Source organism: Neodiprion virginianus, chromosome 6 (genome assembly GCF_021901495.1).
Source record: "Neodiprion virginianus isolate iyNeoVirg1 chromosome 6, iyNeoVirg1.1, whole genome shotgun sequence".
Taxonomy (NCBI): domain Eukaryota; kingdom Metazoa; phylum Arthropoda; class Insecta; order Hymenoptera; family Diprionidae; genus Neodiprion; species Neodiprion virginianus.
Window position 1 is genome coordinate 30266427 of NC_060882.1, and position 18507 is coordinate 30284933.

The following is an 18507-nucleotide window of genomic DNA, read 5'->3' on the forward strand; positions in this document are numbered from 1 at the left end:
CGTATATGGAAACCGGTGAGTAATTAGTAGCGGTAAAGGATCTCTTTGCCGAATATATTCTACATACCTACATTCGCCATTTATTTCGACAATCAGTAATACAAGGCCTTTTTACTAATGTTTCATCCGTAAGTGCATACAGTAAAAAAGATTTTGTGCAAGAACATACGCGCATTCGTGTGTATTATAATATTTGGGGATTAGAAGAAGCCTAAACAAATTTTGCATTCACTTATTATATACAGTTTTGTTTCAGCTTATTATACCGCCGGTATACCAGCCAACCAACGGTAAATAGAAGTAAAGAAGAGGAATTTAACTCTACGAGAGCGTTTTATTGCGAACGATTTTCTCTTTCACCTGTAGTGTGGCCGTTTCTTTTCCTGCATAATGATTTTCAAACAGGTATGCAGATATAACGCACATAATTTTTTATTCGGTATAAATTCCAAAAAAAGTATTCTACTCATTCAAGTTAAATTTGAATGAAAAGTCAGATGCACTCTTCGAAACTTATGCGCTGTGATAAAATTCAATGGAGCCTATGTGAGTTGTTGGAAAACTATAATAACTCTTACACATATATAGGCGCCCTTTGAAAATATTTGCCAAATGTATAGTATAATCGGAAAAATTGGAAATGTATAATGTTTCCATTTTGATTTTCTGTAAATACATCTCCGTGGGGTATTTATCTTCGCACATGCAGTATCAAATACAATAAATTATCGATACGCGGTCTTCAAAAGTTTCTTTTTGTTTTCATAACTGTGTCATTTGCAAAGTTGAACCGTATATTCAACCAAACAATAAATATATCAACGAAATATACGGAACATTGTACTTTTCTAAAACTGCGCCCGGAATTGTGACGGATCAAAGGCGTTTCTTGGGGGGGCTGCAGCAGGCTGGAGGTAAAATCTTACTGGCTTTACGCTGTGCGTGGTTTTTGGATTTTGCAAGGTATTTAGGTTATTGGTCTTTGGTCTGTATCGGTACCACCAGTATTCGAAGGCTAGGGTCAAACAAGCCATGCCTATGCCAACGAAAATTACAATAAATACACCACCAATGTTCTGTATGCTGATACCATCGCTTTGGTCATCTTGTTTTTCACATGTCACCTTCAACGGGTTGCGGTTCCACCATTTCTCCTTTAGTTTCTCCAATTTTCGTTTATTCAACAACGAAAGGATCCTGTGCCAAGAGAAAGAACAGGCTATTAATGATACATAACATACAAACTGACTCATCCAACCATCAAACCCTTACGATCGTTTCATTGTACATGTAACTGGTTGGTTCCATGCGATGTACTTGTTGAAATGGCACTAATTTTGGGTATTCAATTTGCCAAGCAATCCCCCCGCCCCTATGCTTTTCCCCCTCAAACATCGTTATACGATTAAATTTGAAGTTCACGTCTGTAAAGTGTGTCTGATCATGGTCATGAAAGTACTTTGAAATATTTTACATCGGTTAATGTCGACTGATCTATTTCTATATATCGATACGCCATCCCATCACTGAACTCTGCGTTATCTACCCATATTAGGAATGAGTAGTAGAATCCGTGGATCTAATTGCTCAAAAGCAACGTAGAATAGGTACTTGATTATACATTATTGACGAAAGAGTGGTTGATAGTGTAAATGAATCAATAGCGTTTGGCACTTACGCGTTGTTGAATTGATCCTTCAGCGGCGAACCCTGTTGGACGGCTAGCGCAAGCGGTTTTCGAGAAAATTCCTCTCCGACCATTATCAGATCGCAGTTGGTCAGCGTCAAGTATCTTATGTCCGTAGCGTCACCAATGAAGGCGAAACCTTCGCTGGATGATTTGGAGTTCCGTACCCTGTCCAGTGCCTCGCTCATATTCGCTGGAAAACCAGCCTCCTTCATAGCCTGGTACATTTTTGTATATCTATCGCTCACCGGGTAGTCCCAGACGGCTAGTTTAGACCGTTCAACGTCAGATAGACTGTCGTTCAGACTCATATCCTTCCAGATTCTGTGGGCAAGCACGACATAGCTGTATACATACTGAATGTCATGGAATTTACTGTCTTTTCAAAAATGAATGGTAGATAGTAAAGAGGATAATAATAAAAGTATGGCTCCAGGAAACCACTCACTCGTAGAATCGCTTCTCGATATCAGACATTCTCTGAAAGTAGGTGTGAGCTGATGATCCATTTTGCGGCGCGTACTGGATTTTGTACTGCTTACTGAGATCGTCCAAGGACTCCACTGGTGTATCGAGTCTCGAGACTGTCAGGAAGGCGGCCAGGTTAGCGGTGTACGATGCGATAATGATGAAACCAAACAGCCACCACGTGGCTGCTACGAGACGTCCGGAAAGGTTTTTGGGAGCTTCTCCACCGCCTTGAGGAGTAAGGGAGGTCATGCAAAACCAAAGGCATTCCTTGAGATTGAACTCCCTCTTCTCCTCGTCATCCTTGTACTTCTCCCGGTTATTTTGATAGCTGTAGGGTGACCAACGGTCGAACACCCACATCAAGAAGCTGGTGAAAAAGTAGGCAGCGAGGATGCACAGCCAGACATCATTCTCGAGGACCGTGAGAAACTTGAAAAGCGACGTTGGAGCCTTGGGCCTTTTCATAAGTATTGTAATGCCTACCAAGTCGTAGTATGGTACAGTGAAGTCAACCACGTTTTCACGCTCTGCCATCACGGAGAGAGACCCCAGTGCTATGTCAGCTCGCTTTTCCTTCAATTCTTTTATCATGCCGTTCCAGTTTCCCTCGTCGTCCATATTTCCGAATCGCTGGTCGTCCGCTTGCCGTATTTCATATTCAAACTTCACTATGTCACGGATCTCGTCAAGCAGATCGATGCAGTATCCCGACCACGTGTCTGTTTCCGCGTCGTAGATTACAAAGGGGGCCTGAGCCACGGTCACCACTCGGTAGCTAGTCTGGGCTGTATGATTGGCGACGAGGTCTTCCGAGATTACCTTGTCGAAACAATACAACCTTGTGAGGCATATTTCCAGATATCGCGTGTCTAATTTTTTTTATTTTTTTTTTTTTTATTCTTAAGAACGCCTTAAAGACTATTGAAACGTATAAGCAATTGAAACTAACATAGTTATTCAGTGAGAACGTGGATTAGCCAATGTCGATCATCCAAATTGTCAATTATTGAATGATAGGAATAACAATGATAATTTTTGGCGCTTACGCCCTTATGCAATTTTCGTAGTAAATCATGTTTTCAATTTTAATTAGGTGCAAAAGGTCGTATCTACCAGTACATACGACCTTTTGTTTTTAATCAAACTGTTATTCAATGTCAACGTTTCTGACAATATTTTCATGTCTTAAGCTTGGATATGATAAAAAAATATATACGCTCTTTTTGTCTTTTTCAGAAGAAAAAGATCGCAAGGTGGCGCTTACGACCTTGTGCCATCAGACACGCGATGTAATTGCAAAAGTTTCTGCGAACGCGTCTACTGAAAGTGCGGAATCAAAAGTGTTTGTAAAAAGGAACTACCGCAATTTCTTAACAACAAGGAAACTTTGTAATCCGTGTAGGTACTCGATGTCATGTGACGATTGACCCACCTCTAGACGTCTGTCGATGCCAGCGTCCCAAGAACCAGCGTCCTCCGTGGACACCGGATTGTTGTCTGCGATAGTAACGAGAGTAACTGTCATCTTGAAGCTGGCCTGATGTTGCCCGTTCTTTTCGCCCCACGTAAAATTGGCGTAGGTCGGCTGGAAGTCATTGCTCGAGGTAACGTTCTTTAGGAACTCGAGGAACCCGATATTGCGGGCTGGTGTATTGGTCCCATTGTACGAGTCACAGGTCAGTCGATCGACGTTGGACGACCACTGTCCGGCGTCGATCGCTGCTCGCATGGCCATGACCCCGAGACGGGTGAGGTCGTAATAAAAGGCCGAGGTCAAAACGGGCTTGGGCAGAAGTCCTTTATTGCTGAGTTCGCCAACGGCCTGCTGGTTAGCGGAGGGTGACGGTTTCAAGAAAAGTACCGATATGTTGACGCAGTTGCATTCGGGGCTGAAGTCTTCAAGTGTGAGTCCGTGCCAGGCGTACTTTCGCCCGGTAAAATTCAGCGATTGAGCCGCATCGAGAGTCGCCCGAAGTGTTTTCTGGCCCCCGAGGACAAAGAAATTGACAATGTCGAGGTTCCGCAGTCTGAAAAGTTGGTCCTTGGTTTGTTTGTCGGCGTTCTTACTTTTCACGATTACGTGACGTACCGGAACGTTTTGCAATAGACTTTTGTACTTGTGATCCATAACAAAACTCTCATCAAACAGAATCGCCGCGTTACTAACGTTCATCGCAATAACTAGCTGCCGAATCGCTTCCGGTACCAGATCTGCTGGCGGCATAACTTGCACCAAGTAATTGGTTTGCTCAGGCTTAAGGTTTCGCCATTGCCTGAGGTCACCCTCCTGACCAAACTGCGCCGAGAGCGTTGGCAATCCTAATGCCGCAGTAAATGAGTTTACAGTGTCGGAAGCGGGTCCTGACATGGTTGTGTCCAGCACGAGATCCGGGATCCTGTAACCTCCCAGTTGGACAGCAGCGTCCCAAACACCGCAGATGAGATCCAAAGTGCCACGAGCATCTGATTTGTTGATCTGCACCACAGTCACGTCCCCCAACAAAAAATCCGTTCGCTTTTCCCTTAATTCCTTCAACGCGCTAGTCACAGACTTGTTTGCGATTTCATTTTCCTCGTCATTGATCACCACTGTACAATGTAAACAATTTGTAAATAGAGCTCATTACTGCATTGTGTATAAGTGCTTAGTGGTAATTATCGTTACGGATGTGCGTCGAAAGCTGCATTATGCTATATCAACGGAAGGGTCTTAAACCCAGGTTTTCGGTCTAATTCAAATAATTAGGAGTAGCTTTCGAGGTACAGCCGCCCTTTACCAATCACCGTGCAAAGAATCGAAAATGAATTGGTAAAGAGATGAAAAACCTACGCAGATTCAGAGGTCTTGAGGAAGACGGATTTTGCGGAGTGGCATCGCCCTGTGGTTTGTTACCCTGCGCCTGGCCCCGAACTTCGATGATTAGAAGCAGCAGAGCTGCTGCCAAGAGGAGCAATATCCACTCCTTTATCCACGAGTTGGGAATCATCGGAACGACTCTGTTTCCCTCCCCTTGGGATTGCCTGAATAGTGACGACGACGGAAGCGCAGAGCGGAAGCAGAATCCGGTAAATTAGGTGAGAATCCAGGATTGACTGTCTCTCTGCTCAGCTGGTCAGTTTAGTCGTTCACTTTGTGTTTGTGCAACCGTTGCCCAGGGGATGACCCAATCAATCGCTACCGACTTGTAGACCCGTCCAGTCGTCGGACATCCACAAATTCTTTTCGCCCAACCACCGTGACTCTCCCCACACTTTGGTAAGAAGATGGCCGCTTCCTCCGCTGACGACGAGCAAGCCGTCGGCGTCGACGAGGTGTCACGTTGTCGCGCCCACTTTCCGAAACTGGATGACTTTTGCTTCCAACGAAGCTATGAATATACAGGATACAGGTGATTCTTAAATTATACATCCATTTTAACCCCAGGCACGAGTAGGAATGTGCGACGTACGCGGACCACCTTTATTCTTTATTGTTAGTGCTCTTATTTGTACACGTATTGGGGCCTAGTGTTCTCTGAACGAGATGACACGGTAATCGTAGAACGCTCGCGTACCTATATTATTAGTGAAAACGCGTTTCGTCTTCTTTAATTCAAAATTGATTTTTGATTATATCGGATAGGAAGACAATTAATTTCTGCAATATGATTGGCTCGCGGTACCAAATGATTTTGTTCAATTAAAGTTTTCAGCCGCATCCAACTACAAAAGCTAACGTTTAGTATATTCCAACTTTTACGGAATATTATCATACTGCTGTACTAAATTGGTTTAAAAAAAAAAATGAAATCACTCGAGGTACGCCAGCCTTTCCATTGTGCCCTATTTAAATGCCCATTCTCGCTCCTAACCGTTAGTGATTTAATTATATTCTAGCGACAGAGTTTACCACTGGCTTTAAAACGTGCAGGCAAAGGGAATGCATGGTTAAGAGGAGCCAAATGTCTCTGTCTCGGGATTTTCAAACTATCCGTTCAGAAATGTTTCTTCGGCCAGAAAAACATGTGCCCAACGGTTCGTAACTCAATAATCCCCTCCACCCTCTCCAGGAGGTAAAAAATGACATTTTATGCATTAGATTTTTTATCTCATGTCTCGATTGACGGATCCTTATAAAAAAAATTATGGATATCCATTATCAAAAGACCTCTTATGTAAATTAATTCAGGCGCAAGGGGCCACTCCTGAGGTTCCGAAAAAAATTCATAAATGTTAATAATCGTTTTATTTCCAAAACTAATCGATGTTCTAGAAACTTTTTGTTCGTCTTTTCATTGCTTTAGGTGTATTTTAACGAATTATTTTAAATTTTTGCCAGCGCAGGTGCGCCCGTGATTTGCGAAAACAAAATCACCGATCACAGATGATTACATATGATTGTTTATTTTTTTCTTCTGTTTTGTAATCACGGTAGTCATGAAATTTTTTTGCAGTCATATGTAGTCAATTTTCATATTTAAAAGGGAAAATCTTTTGCAATATCGTAAAAAAATTTATATAGTCTGCAATCACTGTGTCACCTCTTTCCGAGTGGCCAACCCCTCGGGGTGAGCTTTAGGCGCAGGAATTCGTAAACACAACGACTGCGCAAGTAACCGCGCGCTGGCCGCACGAACAGGTAGATTATACAGGCGAATTTATAGGGGCAGATTATAGGTGGAGGCGATTTAACTCAACCCCCTCGGTGGATGGGACGGTGTAGCGTGAGTCTCGCGTTCCCCTAGCGTACGCAAAGGCATAATAATCAGCCTTGGACTTGGGATATAAGGGTGTTGGGTATGGTGTGTCGTATGTCGTACGTGACAGATTTCGGATAAACCTTTATTCGAACCTTCAGCTAATTCGCACACACTCGGCATCTCGAGTCTGGATTATGCAACTAATGCATAATCCATAATGCATAATAATAAGGGTGAATTTCTCCCCCTCGCATATTTGTATTTCTAATATTCGCTGCGTATTCCTCGATGTCAAATCTTCACCCGATATGATATCATTAATCGTAAGATCATCGTACGTCACTCCGGCTTATGCTGCCGTAGTTACAGATAAAAATAACGCCAGTCGCGCGCAGGCGCTTTCTTGCCCTTAAGCCGCTGCTGTGGCCCTCGTTGTGTGTCCTCTCGGATGGAATGAAACGGAACGTAACGATCACGTGTAGGGCGTGATGGGGTCGAACGACTACGGGTGGATGCCTAGGCTTGGATATAAGCAGCCCTGAACGGGGGAGACTCGAGGATCTTCCTCTCCGGAGCTGATAAACTCAATAAGCTTCGTTGGCATCTAAACGAGAATGGTTGCGTGTGAATTTACAGCTTATGTATTCACATTCGCCAAGTGCGTTTCTATACGTATACACATAGCTCAAGTTTCTACGTTGCTCGAGCAGCTTCGCTAAAAATTGACACCTTCACCGTGGTGAAGCTCTAATAGCTGTACATACTGCTGAAACATGGAGTTGAAGTCTTGTGATAATTTTGTAGTTAATTAAAAAATCAGGACGATGACTTCCATTCACTTCAGTCTGTTGAGATTGGAAAGAAAAGGTGATTTTTTTTTACTTCGCGTTCCCTGAAAGGCTGCACAAAATTTTTTAGTCAATTAGTCTGACAGTAGATATATTTTATAGCCATATGATAATGGCAGGTATAACACTTACCACAATCTATAATGCATACGCATGTATCATACTTGTACACGCATTATATGCATATGGGTGCGAAGATGTAGAGTAGATGAAGGATATTGTATTGACCGCTTAGATGACGATCCGCGGGTTGACGGGCGTACCGAAAGGGGGTATATGCGAGGAAACGATAGAACAACAGGCTAAGGGGCGAATGGGGGGAGGGGGAGGGGTGCTGTGCTCGCAGGAAATTAGAACACGACAATAAAAGGGGTTCCGGATTAGGGTTTTCTAGGGTATGTATGTACGTATAAAAAGAGGCCGGTGTGATAGAAAAAAAATTAGGTCATTCAAGTTTTTACAGATATATTTTTAAATATACAGTGGTACAGTATTGTTGCATTACATATGTTTATACGACCAAAGCTCGAATTTTAACACACGTGGAGTACGCGTTGGTCCGCAACAAACAAGGACAGAATGCAATAGATGCGACATTGGATGAACCGCGACAAAAGGTGTGATTGCAGCCGGGGTGTACTTTTTACCTCGGCTCCTTGTCGATCAACTTGGCGACGTGTTGAGTTAAGCCATAATATGTACCCGCACCCAACATTACGCTCATAGTTGCATCATTATTTACACACATCCGAGCATAACATAAATCGTGTATATTGTATAATGTAATATACCGATAGTCGATGACGATTTCTCGCTTTGGCCGTACATAAGTTGATTTTTATTCAAATTTTTTTCACCCATCAGTCGTATCATTTGCTCAAGGGTATTTGACGTGAATTTATTTTTGGCGCGCATTCCCCGTGCTAGTAAATAAACTGTACGTATACTAAAACAATTAAAAATCAAGGATTTAACCCCGTCAGGGTGTATTGCTACTTGTCACAGCATTCTTTATACCATCATCGACACGGAAAAGGACCACACTGCGGAATTACCGAAATTGGTCAACGGTACCTATGGCACGTATAGCGGATACATACACGGATAGCGTATTTTTCGAATTCCCCAATCATATGAATCTTTATGATCGATATCCACATTATTTTCAATATCATACAATTCCGTCTGCGCCTCGATCGCGGGGGCAAGAAGCAGGTAAAATGTCGAATAACCCCCACAATCTGTTCATCGGGTACAAGTTCGTTACAGAGTAATGGTAATTTGTAGGCGCAGAAGAGCAATTGTCAGATGAGATTTAAGTGAGAAAACATGCTGGCCCAAGGTGTTCGGACTGCGGTTGAATGGGGGAAAACGGGTAATTGATTTTGGAAATACTTGCGGTATGCGGGGCCGAGTGTCGAGCTCGTTGCTTATTTGTTGGCAAGTTTTAAAGGGCGGTAGCAGTGCCTACAGTGGCATATTTATAGGTAAGTACGACATATTCGGAACATAGTCTGTTCCAGACGAGAGTCGACTGCCTTTCCAACTTGTTGTTAGGTAGAAGCCAATAAGCCCTTACATTGATTCCGATTGCGTACACGGTACGACGTTAATGCCGGCGGCCTTTTTCCCTTTCAAAGAAAAGTAAGAAAGCCGCATAATAATTTTTTTCTTTTCACGATCATAAACAATTAACAATAATGACAATGGTAATACTTTTTCATGTTCACTTGTACATTTTTTCCGAAGCAAATGAAATCTTACATTTATTTCTTACTTAATCTAATTTTCTTTTAATTCTCCAATAGGTTATATTATTATATTGTTTCACCGATTCTTGATTTCACGCTTCCCTATTCGCTGACGTGTAATGTACATACTTAACGACGCATTATATTACCCGTTCTGCGTACCTATATAAATGTACGTGTAGGTATCGTAATTAATACTATTGCAAGCGACTTGTGTCTGCTTGTTACAAACAACGACTGTTAGGACCAACACAGGGTCCAGCCTTTAATCGATGCTTCAGTTATTTGTGCTGTTGTTCTATATTTTTTACACAAACAGACGCAGCTTGTGTATTGCTATGAACTTGTAAATCACAACCAATAGAGTATTAAGTTATTTATTCATTTACTTGCTTGTTAAGTTTTTTTATTTTTATTTATTTATATATTTATTTATTTTTTTTTTTTTTGCTTTTTCAATTTTCAAAATATTTTTTAAATATTTGATTTCTTTTCTTTTAAAGTATTCATCTATTCAAATGTAGCGTTTGTTCAAGTGGGCAGCCAGGCCCAATAATAAATCAACCTATGTATAGGTCTTGTAATAGACTTGTTATAATGTTAGTAACTAATATTATACCCGACGCGTTTTTAATATTCTTATCTTTGAGACTAGCTTTAAAGTTTTCACATTTTCGTTATACTTCGCTAACATTTTGTAAACAAATAACAGAAAACTCGGAGATATCCCGTTGTATCATTGATTTTTTCCTTATTTAAAAAAATTTTCCGTACTTCAATACCGAATGATTACATTGATTAACTTAACCGCAATTATTATACAAATCTCTCTCGATAGCAGTGTCTAAACGTATGAATCTCGCGAATTGTTGCTATAAACTTGTAATATGGACTGCATGCATAGTTTTATGCGTCTTTTTAAACGGCAGGATAAATTTGATTGTCATACCTGTTTTCCATGCGATTGAAATATTTTTCAGCGCTACCTCCGTTAATTACAACTTGACTACTATGTAGGCTTCGACAGGAGATAGCACAGAAAATAAGATTTGTGGCACGTGCGCGTATAGAGAATTTTTGACTCGCCTTCGTTTCGTGGGGCACTTTCACACCCGTCAAGAAATCCCTATTTTATGCGCATTGACCAAGAAATTAACTATTTCAAAACTCAATGTTGAGATAATTGGTTTATACGATTGATTGCCGGAATATACTTTGTTGCGTGCAATTGCATTCGATTTATTTATATTATCTTTGGAACAACGACAAACTTAACTCCGGTAAAGCATTGTTTTTTTATATATTTTTTTTTCTGTTCTTTCAACTCAAGATTTTCTCAATTCTTCAATCAATGGAGTTGTAGGATTTTTGTACTCCTCAATTATCACACTAAAGATTTGAAACGCTGTGTTCCAGTCTTTTACCCCATGAGATATAGCCCCAGAAAACTTTTTAAACGGATCGTATCGAGAGTTTTTCTTTCGGAATTCCGTTAACGGGTGCAGGTTTTTCTGCATATTGTTTCTTTAATCAACTATCAGGATTCTACCGAGCATCCATGTGTGAAACCACGATATCGTTCATACCGTTAGGTAGTTTTTTCATTTTTATACATATAAAATGTATTCTACTCGGCAGATGCTTCTATTCTACGGTCAAGATTTTAGTTCATGGCTGCAGCGGGTGGCCGTTTGGCCAATTTCCTTGAAAGTGACAGCTTACACGACCCTCAACGGGGTATCTGACGTGGAGTGGCTATTCCTTGACTCCTGGACATACCCAAGAATAAGCCTTTTGTCTCTTTCGTTGCACGACCGCAGCCGGCCATTCGTTCCAGCTCAAGTATAAAGCTCTCTATCGGTTTTTTCTCGACTCGGAATCGCATCTTTCACATCTTTTAGATATCTGTCCCCCTTTTCTCTTCGAACAATGGCGAGCATCGTGGCCTGCATGAAAAACAGCTTTATTTCAAGACAAATTGTTATCATAAACGCGGAGACACATTTCATGCGAATCACCTGCTAGTATATTACGGTAAAGTAGTTTCACACACGCGTTATCAACGGATTTGTACATCGTTAATTCACGCTGACAGTGAGAGTGAGAAATCTCGGGATGAAAACAATTTGAGCTATATATATATATACTCGAAGATTGCTGGCGCAGAAATTCGAGGTACACGTTATGCATATATATATGTAACTGCGATAACTCTGCCTAGAAGAAAATCACTTTTGCTAGCAGTCGATAGAACGGACGTGAAAAATTCGGTCATCGCGCTGTGCCCGCCGCAGAAATAAACGTACCGCACTCGACCAATTCTAGCAAAGAAAGACGTACCCTTACCTAAATGATAAATATATGTAAGTTTTAATTACGAGTACGTTTCATTCCCATCTCATCATATCTCACAAATAATTGGACCACCTTTTTGGAAATTGAGAATTTTTCGATGAGTTCCGGGCTTACACATTCGTTTGAGCGTTTTAACATTTCAGCTAGTCTCAAACGCGGTGGGCAATATCTAGTGCATTGGACTATCTTTTACATAAAATTTCTATCCTGTATACATATTAATATATGCATATCTGTGCGTTTATGCATCTATACATATGTATATAGGTATACATAGTTTTAAATTGTGTTTGTTTGATAAATAAACATCTTGTGTCATTCAGAGCGCGGCTAAGAATGTTTTCACAACCTTATCACAACCTTATTAAGAGTGTCTCCTGACAATAATTGTCTTGCACGACAATCGTCAGGTATTTGACGAGCGACGCGTTGATTAATATCAATTATTAATCGCGCGTTCGCTACTTTATCGTTATTATCTTTCAATTTGTAAAAATAAAAACCAAACTGAAAGTGATAATAATAATAATAATAATAATAATAATAATAATAATAATAATAATAATATGTATATAATAGAACGCGTACTTCTTATGTACGTAATGAATATAATTAAAGACCATTAGGTAATAGCAAATGGATTCTGATATATAATATATGTTGGTATATATATATATATATATATAGTTTCGGTACATACATGGCTATATATACATACCGAATCACAACCTTAATACTTGTAATTATTTGTTAAAAATGTAACAACTAGTTCTCAGTAAAATTTTTTTTCAAGCGCCTTGACCGGAATGGTCATAGCTCCGTATAATGTTCAACCTCATTTGTTTCGTTTTACTGATTTACAATACTTACGGTACACTGAACCCTTCGTTATAATTTGCTTGAGATGAAAATGTATACCTAGTGAGTGATATCTCGCTTCGCCGATATTTATTCCGCCCGCAAGCAAATCGCTATTGACTCTGACACGAATCATTGGTATTCTCGGTCGAAACACTATCCAAACGAAACGACTGATTTAATAATTAATTACCACCCTAGACGTGATGCCTTTGCAAGTTACGAGGCAATCGGAAAGTTTATTTCGCCCCGCAGACCTTTCTGTCTCAATTTCCGTCGCATCTCAGCTCTTAATTCTTGACTTCGTTTTGTCAGATCATTCCATTTTTCCCGGCAACTCGGGTGAAGTATAAAATTTCAAGAGGGCCATTTTTTATTTGGAAAACTTGGAGTCTTCGTTTGAAATGTGACCGAAGCCAAAGAAGCGTACGGAAAAATCAAATTTTTATAGTAATTTTGCGTTGTAAGTATTACGCAGCAGACGTTGTTGAAAAAGTAAAATTACCGGAAGGGTTACTTTTGGATTCCTATTCCAAGTTTTTAATGACTACGTAAACAAAAACTTCCTCTTTTCTGACGAGAGACTCTGACTTATTTATTTTAATCGTTATTTTCATCTCATTCAGCAAGTTTAATTTCCCGATGTCGACGGATGAGCAGATGTTACCGTGAGAATGGATAAATGTAAACGGGGTGAGTTTCTTTTCCATTCCCGTAAAAAAGTCAATTGAAGTTCTCTTCTGGTTTCCGACAAAATCCCCACTTCCATGAATTTCTTACATAACCACCGGAAATTTTATTTCTGATTGAAAAAGTTTCACGGCGCTAGACAATCAGAGGACAGAGTCATATCGCTGGCAGCGTGCACTTTAGGTGCTATCTGTAGTACTTTTAGTATGCGGGGAGGTGACACTGATCGGTGCATTCGTTATCTTAAAATCTTGAAGCCGTTTTACCTTCCCTGACTTTGGCCGATAAGGAAAGTATGTAGACACACCGAGGAATGTCTTGAAACGATCGCGAGAGACGAGATTTTCGATCCAGAAAAGAAAAAAAAAAAAAAAAAAAATTAAAAAAAAACCAACATTAATCACTCCTTCGGTTTTTTTTGTCTTTGCAAAATGTTGAACGAGTCTACGCCTGTTGATTGAAGAAAAATCTCCATAATTGTACGCGCCTTCGAGATACATGGCGGGGGGGACCTCTGTAAGCGGAGAAAAGTATAGGTACACAAAAAGTGAATGACATCGACGAAGCGGCGAATCACTTTAGGGGAAGTAACAAGTCATAATCAATATCTCGGACGCACCGTCTCGCAGCGGCACGGATGGTGCTACCTACAATATTCGTTTAAATTTATCGCGTCCTTTAGTCGTCAGAATGGATTCGAAACGAGTGGGTCGAGCTTCAACGGATATGAAGGAGCCGCCTGAACGCCCTCCGGTAGTCGAGATTGAATATCGTGTATATGAGGGGGTTTAGAGCGCTGTTAACGTATCCGAGCCACGTAATGAAGTAGACCATTCTCTCGGTGGGGCAGCAGCTCGAGCAGAACGGGACGATAACGTACATAAGGAAGAAGGGTAGCCAACATACGACGAAAACACCCATAATGACACCGAGTGTCCTGGCGGCGCGGCGCTCCTTCGACAGCGAGATCCTCTGACGTTCCTCGATGAACTGGTACACCGTGGTCGAGGGCGCGATCGCTGTCGTCGTCGACGTCGCCCCTCCGAGGGTGACCGTCATGGTCGTCGGCCCGTCCTCGATGAGGGAGGGCTTCGCCTGGGAGCGCGGCGTCGACCTCTCGTTGTGGTTAGTCTCGGAGCTGACCGACTCCTCGGGATCGTCGTCGGTGCAGCGATGCCTCGTCGAGGCGACGGCGCCGAGCCTGCTCTGCCTCGCCCTCTCCCGGAGTCGCTTCCTCGTCGCGAGGAATATCTCGAGGTAGACGAGACTCATCAGGAGTAGAGGCAGGAAGAACGAGCCGAGGGAGGAGTAGATGACGTACCCCTGTCTGCGGGTCAGCTGACACGGAGTGCCGGGCTCGAGTTCCTCGGGCCAGTCGTTCCACCCGGCCAAGGGGGGGGAGCTTATCGCCCCCGAGAATATCCAGACGAAGGCGATCGTCGCGAGGACCCGTTTCAGGGTGCGTTTCTGGGCATAGTTTATCGGGTCCGTTATAGCCCAGTAACGATCGAGGGCGATGGCGCAGAGGTTCAGTATGCTCGCCGTGCAGCAGAGCACGTCGCAGGTCAGCCACAGCTTGCAGAGGTGGATTCCGAACACCCACTTGCCGAGGAGGAGGTAGGCGACGTTGAACGGCATGACCAGGAGGGCCACCGCCAGGTCGGCCACGGCCAGAGACACGATGAAGAAGTTTTGGACGATTCGTAGCGGCCGGTAGGTGAATACGCTCAGGATAACGAGAGCGTTACCGAGGACCGTTGCCAGGACGAGGAAGCCCAGGGTGACCGACGCCGCTGCCGCTTCCCACGGCGGTAGGGGGACGCCGGATTCCGTTTCTTCCGGGCAATTACTCTCGAAATCATCCCCCAGGGGACCCCCGGGCCCTCCGACTCCGCTCGCGTTCATCCCTTCTGTGCGTCCTCCTGCACAACACGTAGAGACATTTCTCTTTCTCTCTTCAACAAACATTATACAAATATACTTCAGCTTCTAACGTTTCATTAGGGGGTCGTACTAATTAGGCGCATTTCAGGGCTGCGATACCCGATGTTGGTGTCGTAGTACATTGTGCGACGACGTTGTGGGGGGGGGGGGGGGGGGGGGGGGTTGCTCCGCCTAATGCACACCGCGCTTTTTTTCAAAGAGAGCACGTACAAGCCGTTTTCCGAGAATGTCTAATATTTTGAAAAATGTTGAGGAAGAGTTTCGTTCACAGCATTCCTCAATTACGCGTTACAAATACATATACTAATACCGTTTTCGGTCCGACGATGTGTTATTTTCGCTTCTTTTACCCCCAGCGCAGCGCAAAAATATGATATCGCTTCATACGTATGTATGAGTACTTGTCAGAGACAAGCGCGTACATCACTCTCCTTTCAGTTCTCTATTTCTCTCTTTCTCTCGGCCTGGGCTTACTTAATCTCTACTGTACTTTAATTATCATTAGCTTAGTTAGGCTTAAGCTTTGTTGAATCATGTTAAATTTTTTGATCTCAGTTATTTATTTCGCTCTGCAAGTATCGCTGTCTAAACTGCTACGACTTTGTAATTTATTCTATTTGATTATTTTCTTTGTAGTGCTCCTTTCATTGCAGATCTTTATTTTAGTTTTTTTTCCATTGCGTTACGTATATCTGCTCTGATTCGACATCTGATCCAATATTGCTGTGGATAAAATGAAAACATCTTTCTCTCTCTACTCTACTATCTCTAACTCTCCGAGTCTCCCTTTCGGCACCTCGGGGACGTAAATTGGCATTGAGTTAGACACGTGAACAAATATAAGATATAAAACTTTGGAGAAGTATGCTGACGAAGCTACCTTCCCGCGCGAACATTCTTCCAATATTTTTTGTCCACTTCAAACCCTCGAGATATTCACCTCTACATCCATAAATATTACAGTAATATGTCTTTACATATTTACCCAGCGGTAGAGGACGGTAAATTGATTTTCGATATTAAATGCCAATTCGTATTATTTCTTTAGAATTATTTGTGTTATGAAATATAAACCGTCGTATACACTTGCGTCGATACTTCACACACACCGGCAAAATTTTTGCTGTACATATCTCACCGTCAGCGTAAGAAAATTTATGCGCATTGTTATAATATGTAGATGTACGCTTATATTTATACTGTAATATTTTGGTAAGAGGGTAATATTCGACCGTATAATATGCTGAACACACTCGTGGCAAAAACGCGCGCGGCAACGCGACGGTTGGAATAATTTAAGCACAAAGTCTTTTCTTATGACGTTAAATTTTACTTTACCTCGTGCAACGTTTTCAAGAGTTTTCCAACGACCGAGATCAGGCGGATGACCCTCTTTCTTCGTCAGTTACGTGCATATCGTTAACGAAACGTTGAATTTAAATCAGCCGGGTATTCGACGCTGTTATAATTACATCAGATGGTATAATTGCGGGGGATAAAAAGAGAAAATAAAAGAACATAAATTAACGCGCTACAGATATAGCCGCTGCAAGCGTTGCGATCCTCCCCTTTAATATTAGTACAATAACTGATAATTATTCGAAACACAAGATTCTCCAGATTCTCCAGATTCTCCAGATTATACGACCTACTCGAGGCTTCGATTTCTCATTCACCCAACGCAACGCGGCTAGGCGTGCACGCATTATACACCTGACAATGGCATACACAACTTGTGGATTTGGTGCATGACCGATTTCCAACTATGAGATACCTACGTGGATGATTATCCGAAAGTTTCAAAAACTAATAAATCATCACACCCGTATTTTTTTGTTTATCCGGGTCATCGTATCTAATCCCGGTGAATTTCGAGTAAGTACGTAAAGACACGGTAATTCGCGATACGAAATGCCTGACAGGATTAAAGTTTGTTCCCACGTCGCCTAAATCACCTGTCGTTATTGGAAACCAGTCCGCCATCCGGCAAAGCCCCTGTATAAGCATAACAGCCACATTAATTGATATTTAGAACGCACTGAATGTTTCAACAGCTAGGCTCCTGAAGCCCATTACCGGATGGTTGATTTTCGATGTTTACTGGTAATGCGTGCGGTGGAGTCGAATCGCGCGATTGACTCTGTCTCTGGCTCTGGGTACAAGGTAGCGACGAAGGAAAAGCGAAGATACAGCAGTAACGTGTATGATTATTATACGTGCAAGGGTAACCCATGCGACGAACACCCCGAGTACTCGAACACCGCAGGTACCAGCGACTGGTCCATTGTTGAAGTAAAAAATTTCCACTTGAACTCGGTCTTCGCGGGAGATCCGAAAATTGTGCGAAAAACACACAGTTCACCAAAATCGAAACTGGAAATCAGACAAAGCCCCCAGGGTACCAGGGGACGGGAAGGGGAGGTGGGGTGGATGCAAATCCGAGGACAAAGACGTCGAGGCTGAAGACCGAGCGCGGCCAATTAAACACTCCATGGATACGCGGTTGGGCGGTAAGTGCAATTGTGATTCGTGTCGCGAGGGTTGATTGACAGCTAGGGGGCGACTTATCGCCCCTCTCAGTTAAACAGTACCTGGTATCTTTTATGCGGTGGTACAGGGCGCGGCGACATGCTCCCGTCCCAGCGCCGTCCGACAAGCACTGAGCACCAGCGCCGGTTCTGCGCCAGCCCGGATGCGTTGACGTCGAAGAGACGCGTCGCCGAGAGTCGAGCTGCAGAGCGGAGCGGAGCGGCGCGCAGACGCTTTCCGTCGTAACCCACAAAACGCGAAACTCCCCTGCTTTTTCCCTCTTCTCGCGGTTCCTTTTCTTCGCGCACCTTTCGCCCGGACCCGCGCCTACTCGTCGACCCGAACCCCCAACGACCCACCCCAGCCTCGATCTGTCTTCGTCCTCAACTATAATCACGGGATCCCGCCGTTTCCACTTTGGGAACATATTTCATCCTCCGGCTTATTTTCATATCCAAGTATATTTAAACAAATTTCTCAACGTGTACCTAATATGTATGAGGAATTCCACGCGAAACCAACCAACGTCCGACCCTCACCATTTCTGATTGCGTTTAAAATTTTTTCGGCAATTGTTTCGACTCTGAAACAGTACTCTGAATTTTTTTAGATTTTTTTTTCTCAACTGCTCACTTGTTTATAAATATTTTAAGTAATTTCGAAAAGGACCGTTATTGAAATTCTCAAAAAATTAT

At 42.5% G+C, this 18507-nt stretch overlaps 2 protein-coding genes and 1 long non-coding RNA gene across 5 annotated transcripts; 1 reads left to right on the forward strand and 2 right to left on the reverse strand.

Moving 5' to 3' along the window:
• Positions 1 to 40: 40 nt before the first annotated feature.
• On the reverse strand, positions 41 to 5296 carry LOC124306641 (ionotropic receptor 25a). The gene is made up of 5 exons (XM_046767471.1): positions 4989 to 5296; positions 3591 to 4747; positions 2136 to 2977; positions 1679 to 2011; positions 41 to 1197 (listed from the first exon to the last, which is right to left on the reverse strand). Exons 1-5 carry the CDS (start codon positions 5143 to 5145, stop codon positions 849 to 851), a joined length of 2838 nt encoding a protein of 945 aa, XP_046623427.1. The 5' UTR covers positions 5146 to 5296; the 3' UTR covers positions 41 to 848.
• LOC124306658 (uncharacterized) lies at positions 5103 to 6250 on the forward strand. The gene is made up of 3 exons (XR_006908660.1): positions 5103 to 5233; positions 5348 to 5547; positions 6035 to 6250. It is a non-coding gene; the product is annotated as an uncharacterized LOC124306658 (long non-coding RNA).
• On the reverse strand, positions 5443 to 17995 carry LOC124306652 (putative tyramine receptor 2). 3 transcript variants are annotated; one of them, XR_006908657.1, is made up of 2 exons: positions 17875 to 17995; positions 5443 to 5526 (listed from the first exon to the last, which is right to left on the reverse strand). XR_006908657.1 is itself a non-coding variant. In XM_046767494.1 (2 exons), the coding sequence occupies exon 2, from the start codon at positions 15242 to 15244 to the stop codon at positions 14057 to 14059; it is 1188 nt and encodes a 395-aa protein (XP_046623450.1). In that variant the 5' UTR covers positions 15245 to 15261; positions 17875 to 17995; the 3' UTR covers positions 8134 to 14056. The 3 variants fall into 3 exon arrangements, 2 of the variants coding, with proteins under 2 accessions (XP_046623450.1, XP_046623451.1); XM_046767494.1 differs by lacking the exon at positions 5443 to 5526 and adding an exon at positions 8134 to 15261; XM_046767495.1 differs by lacking the exon at positions 5443 to 5526 and adding an exon at positions 8134 to 15294.
• Positions 17996 to 18507: the final 512 nt, after the last annotated feature.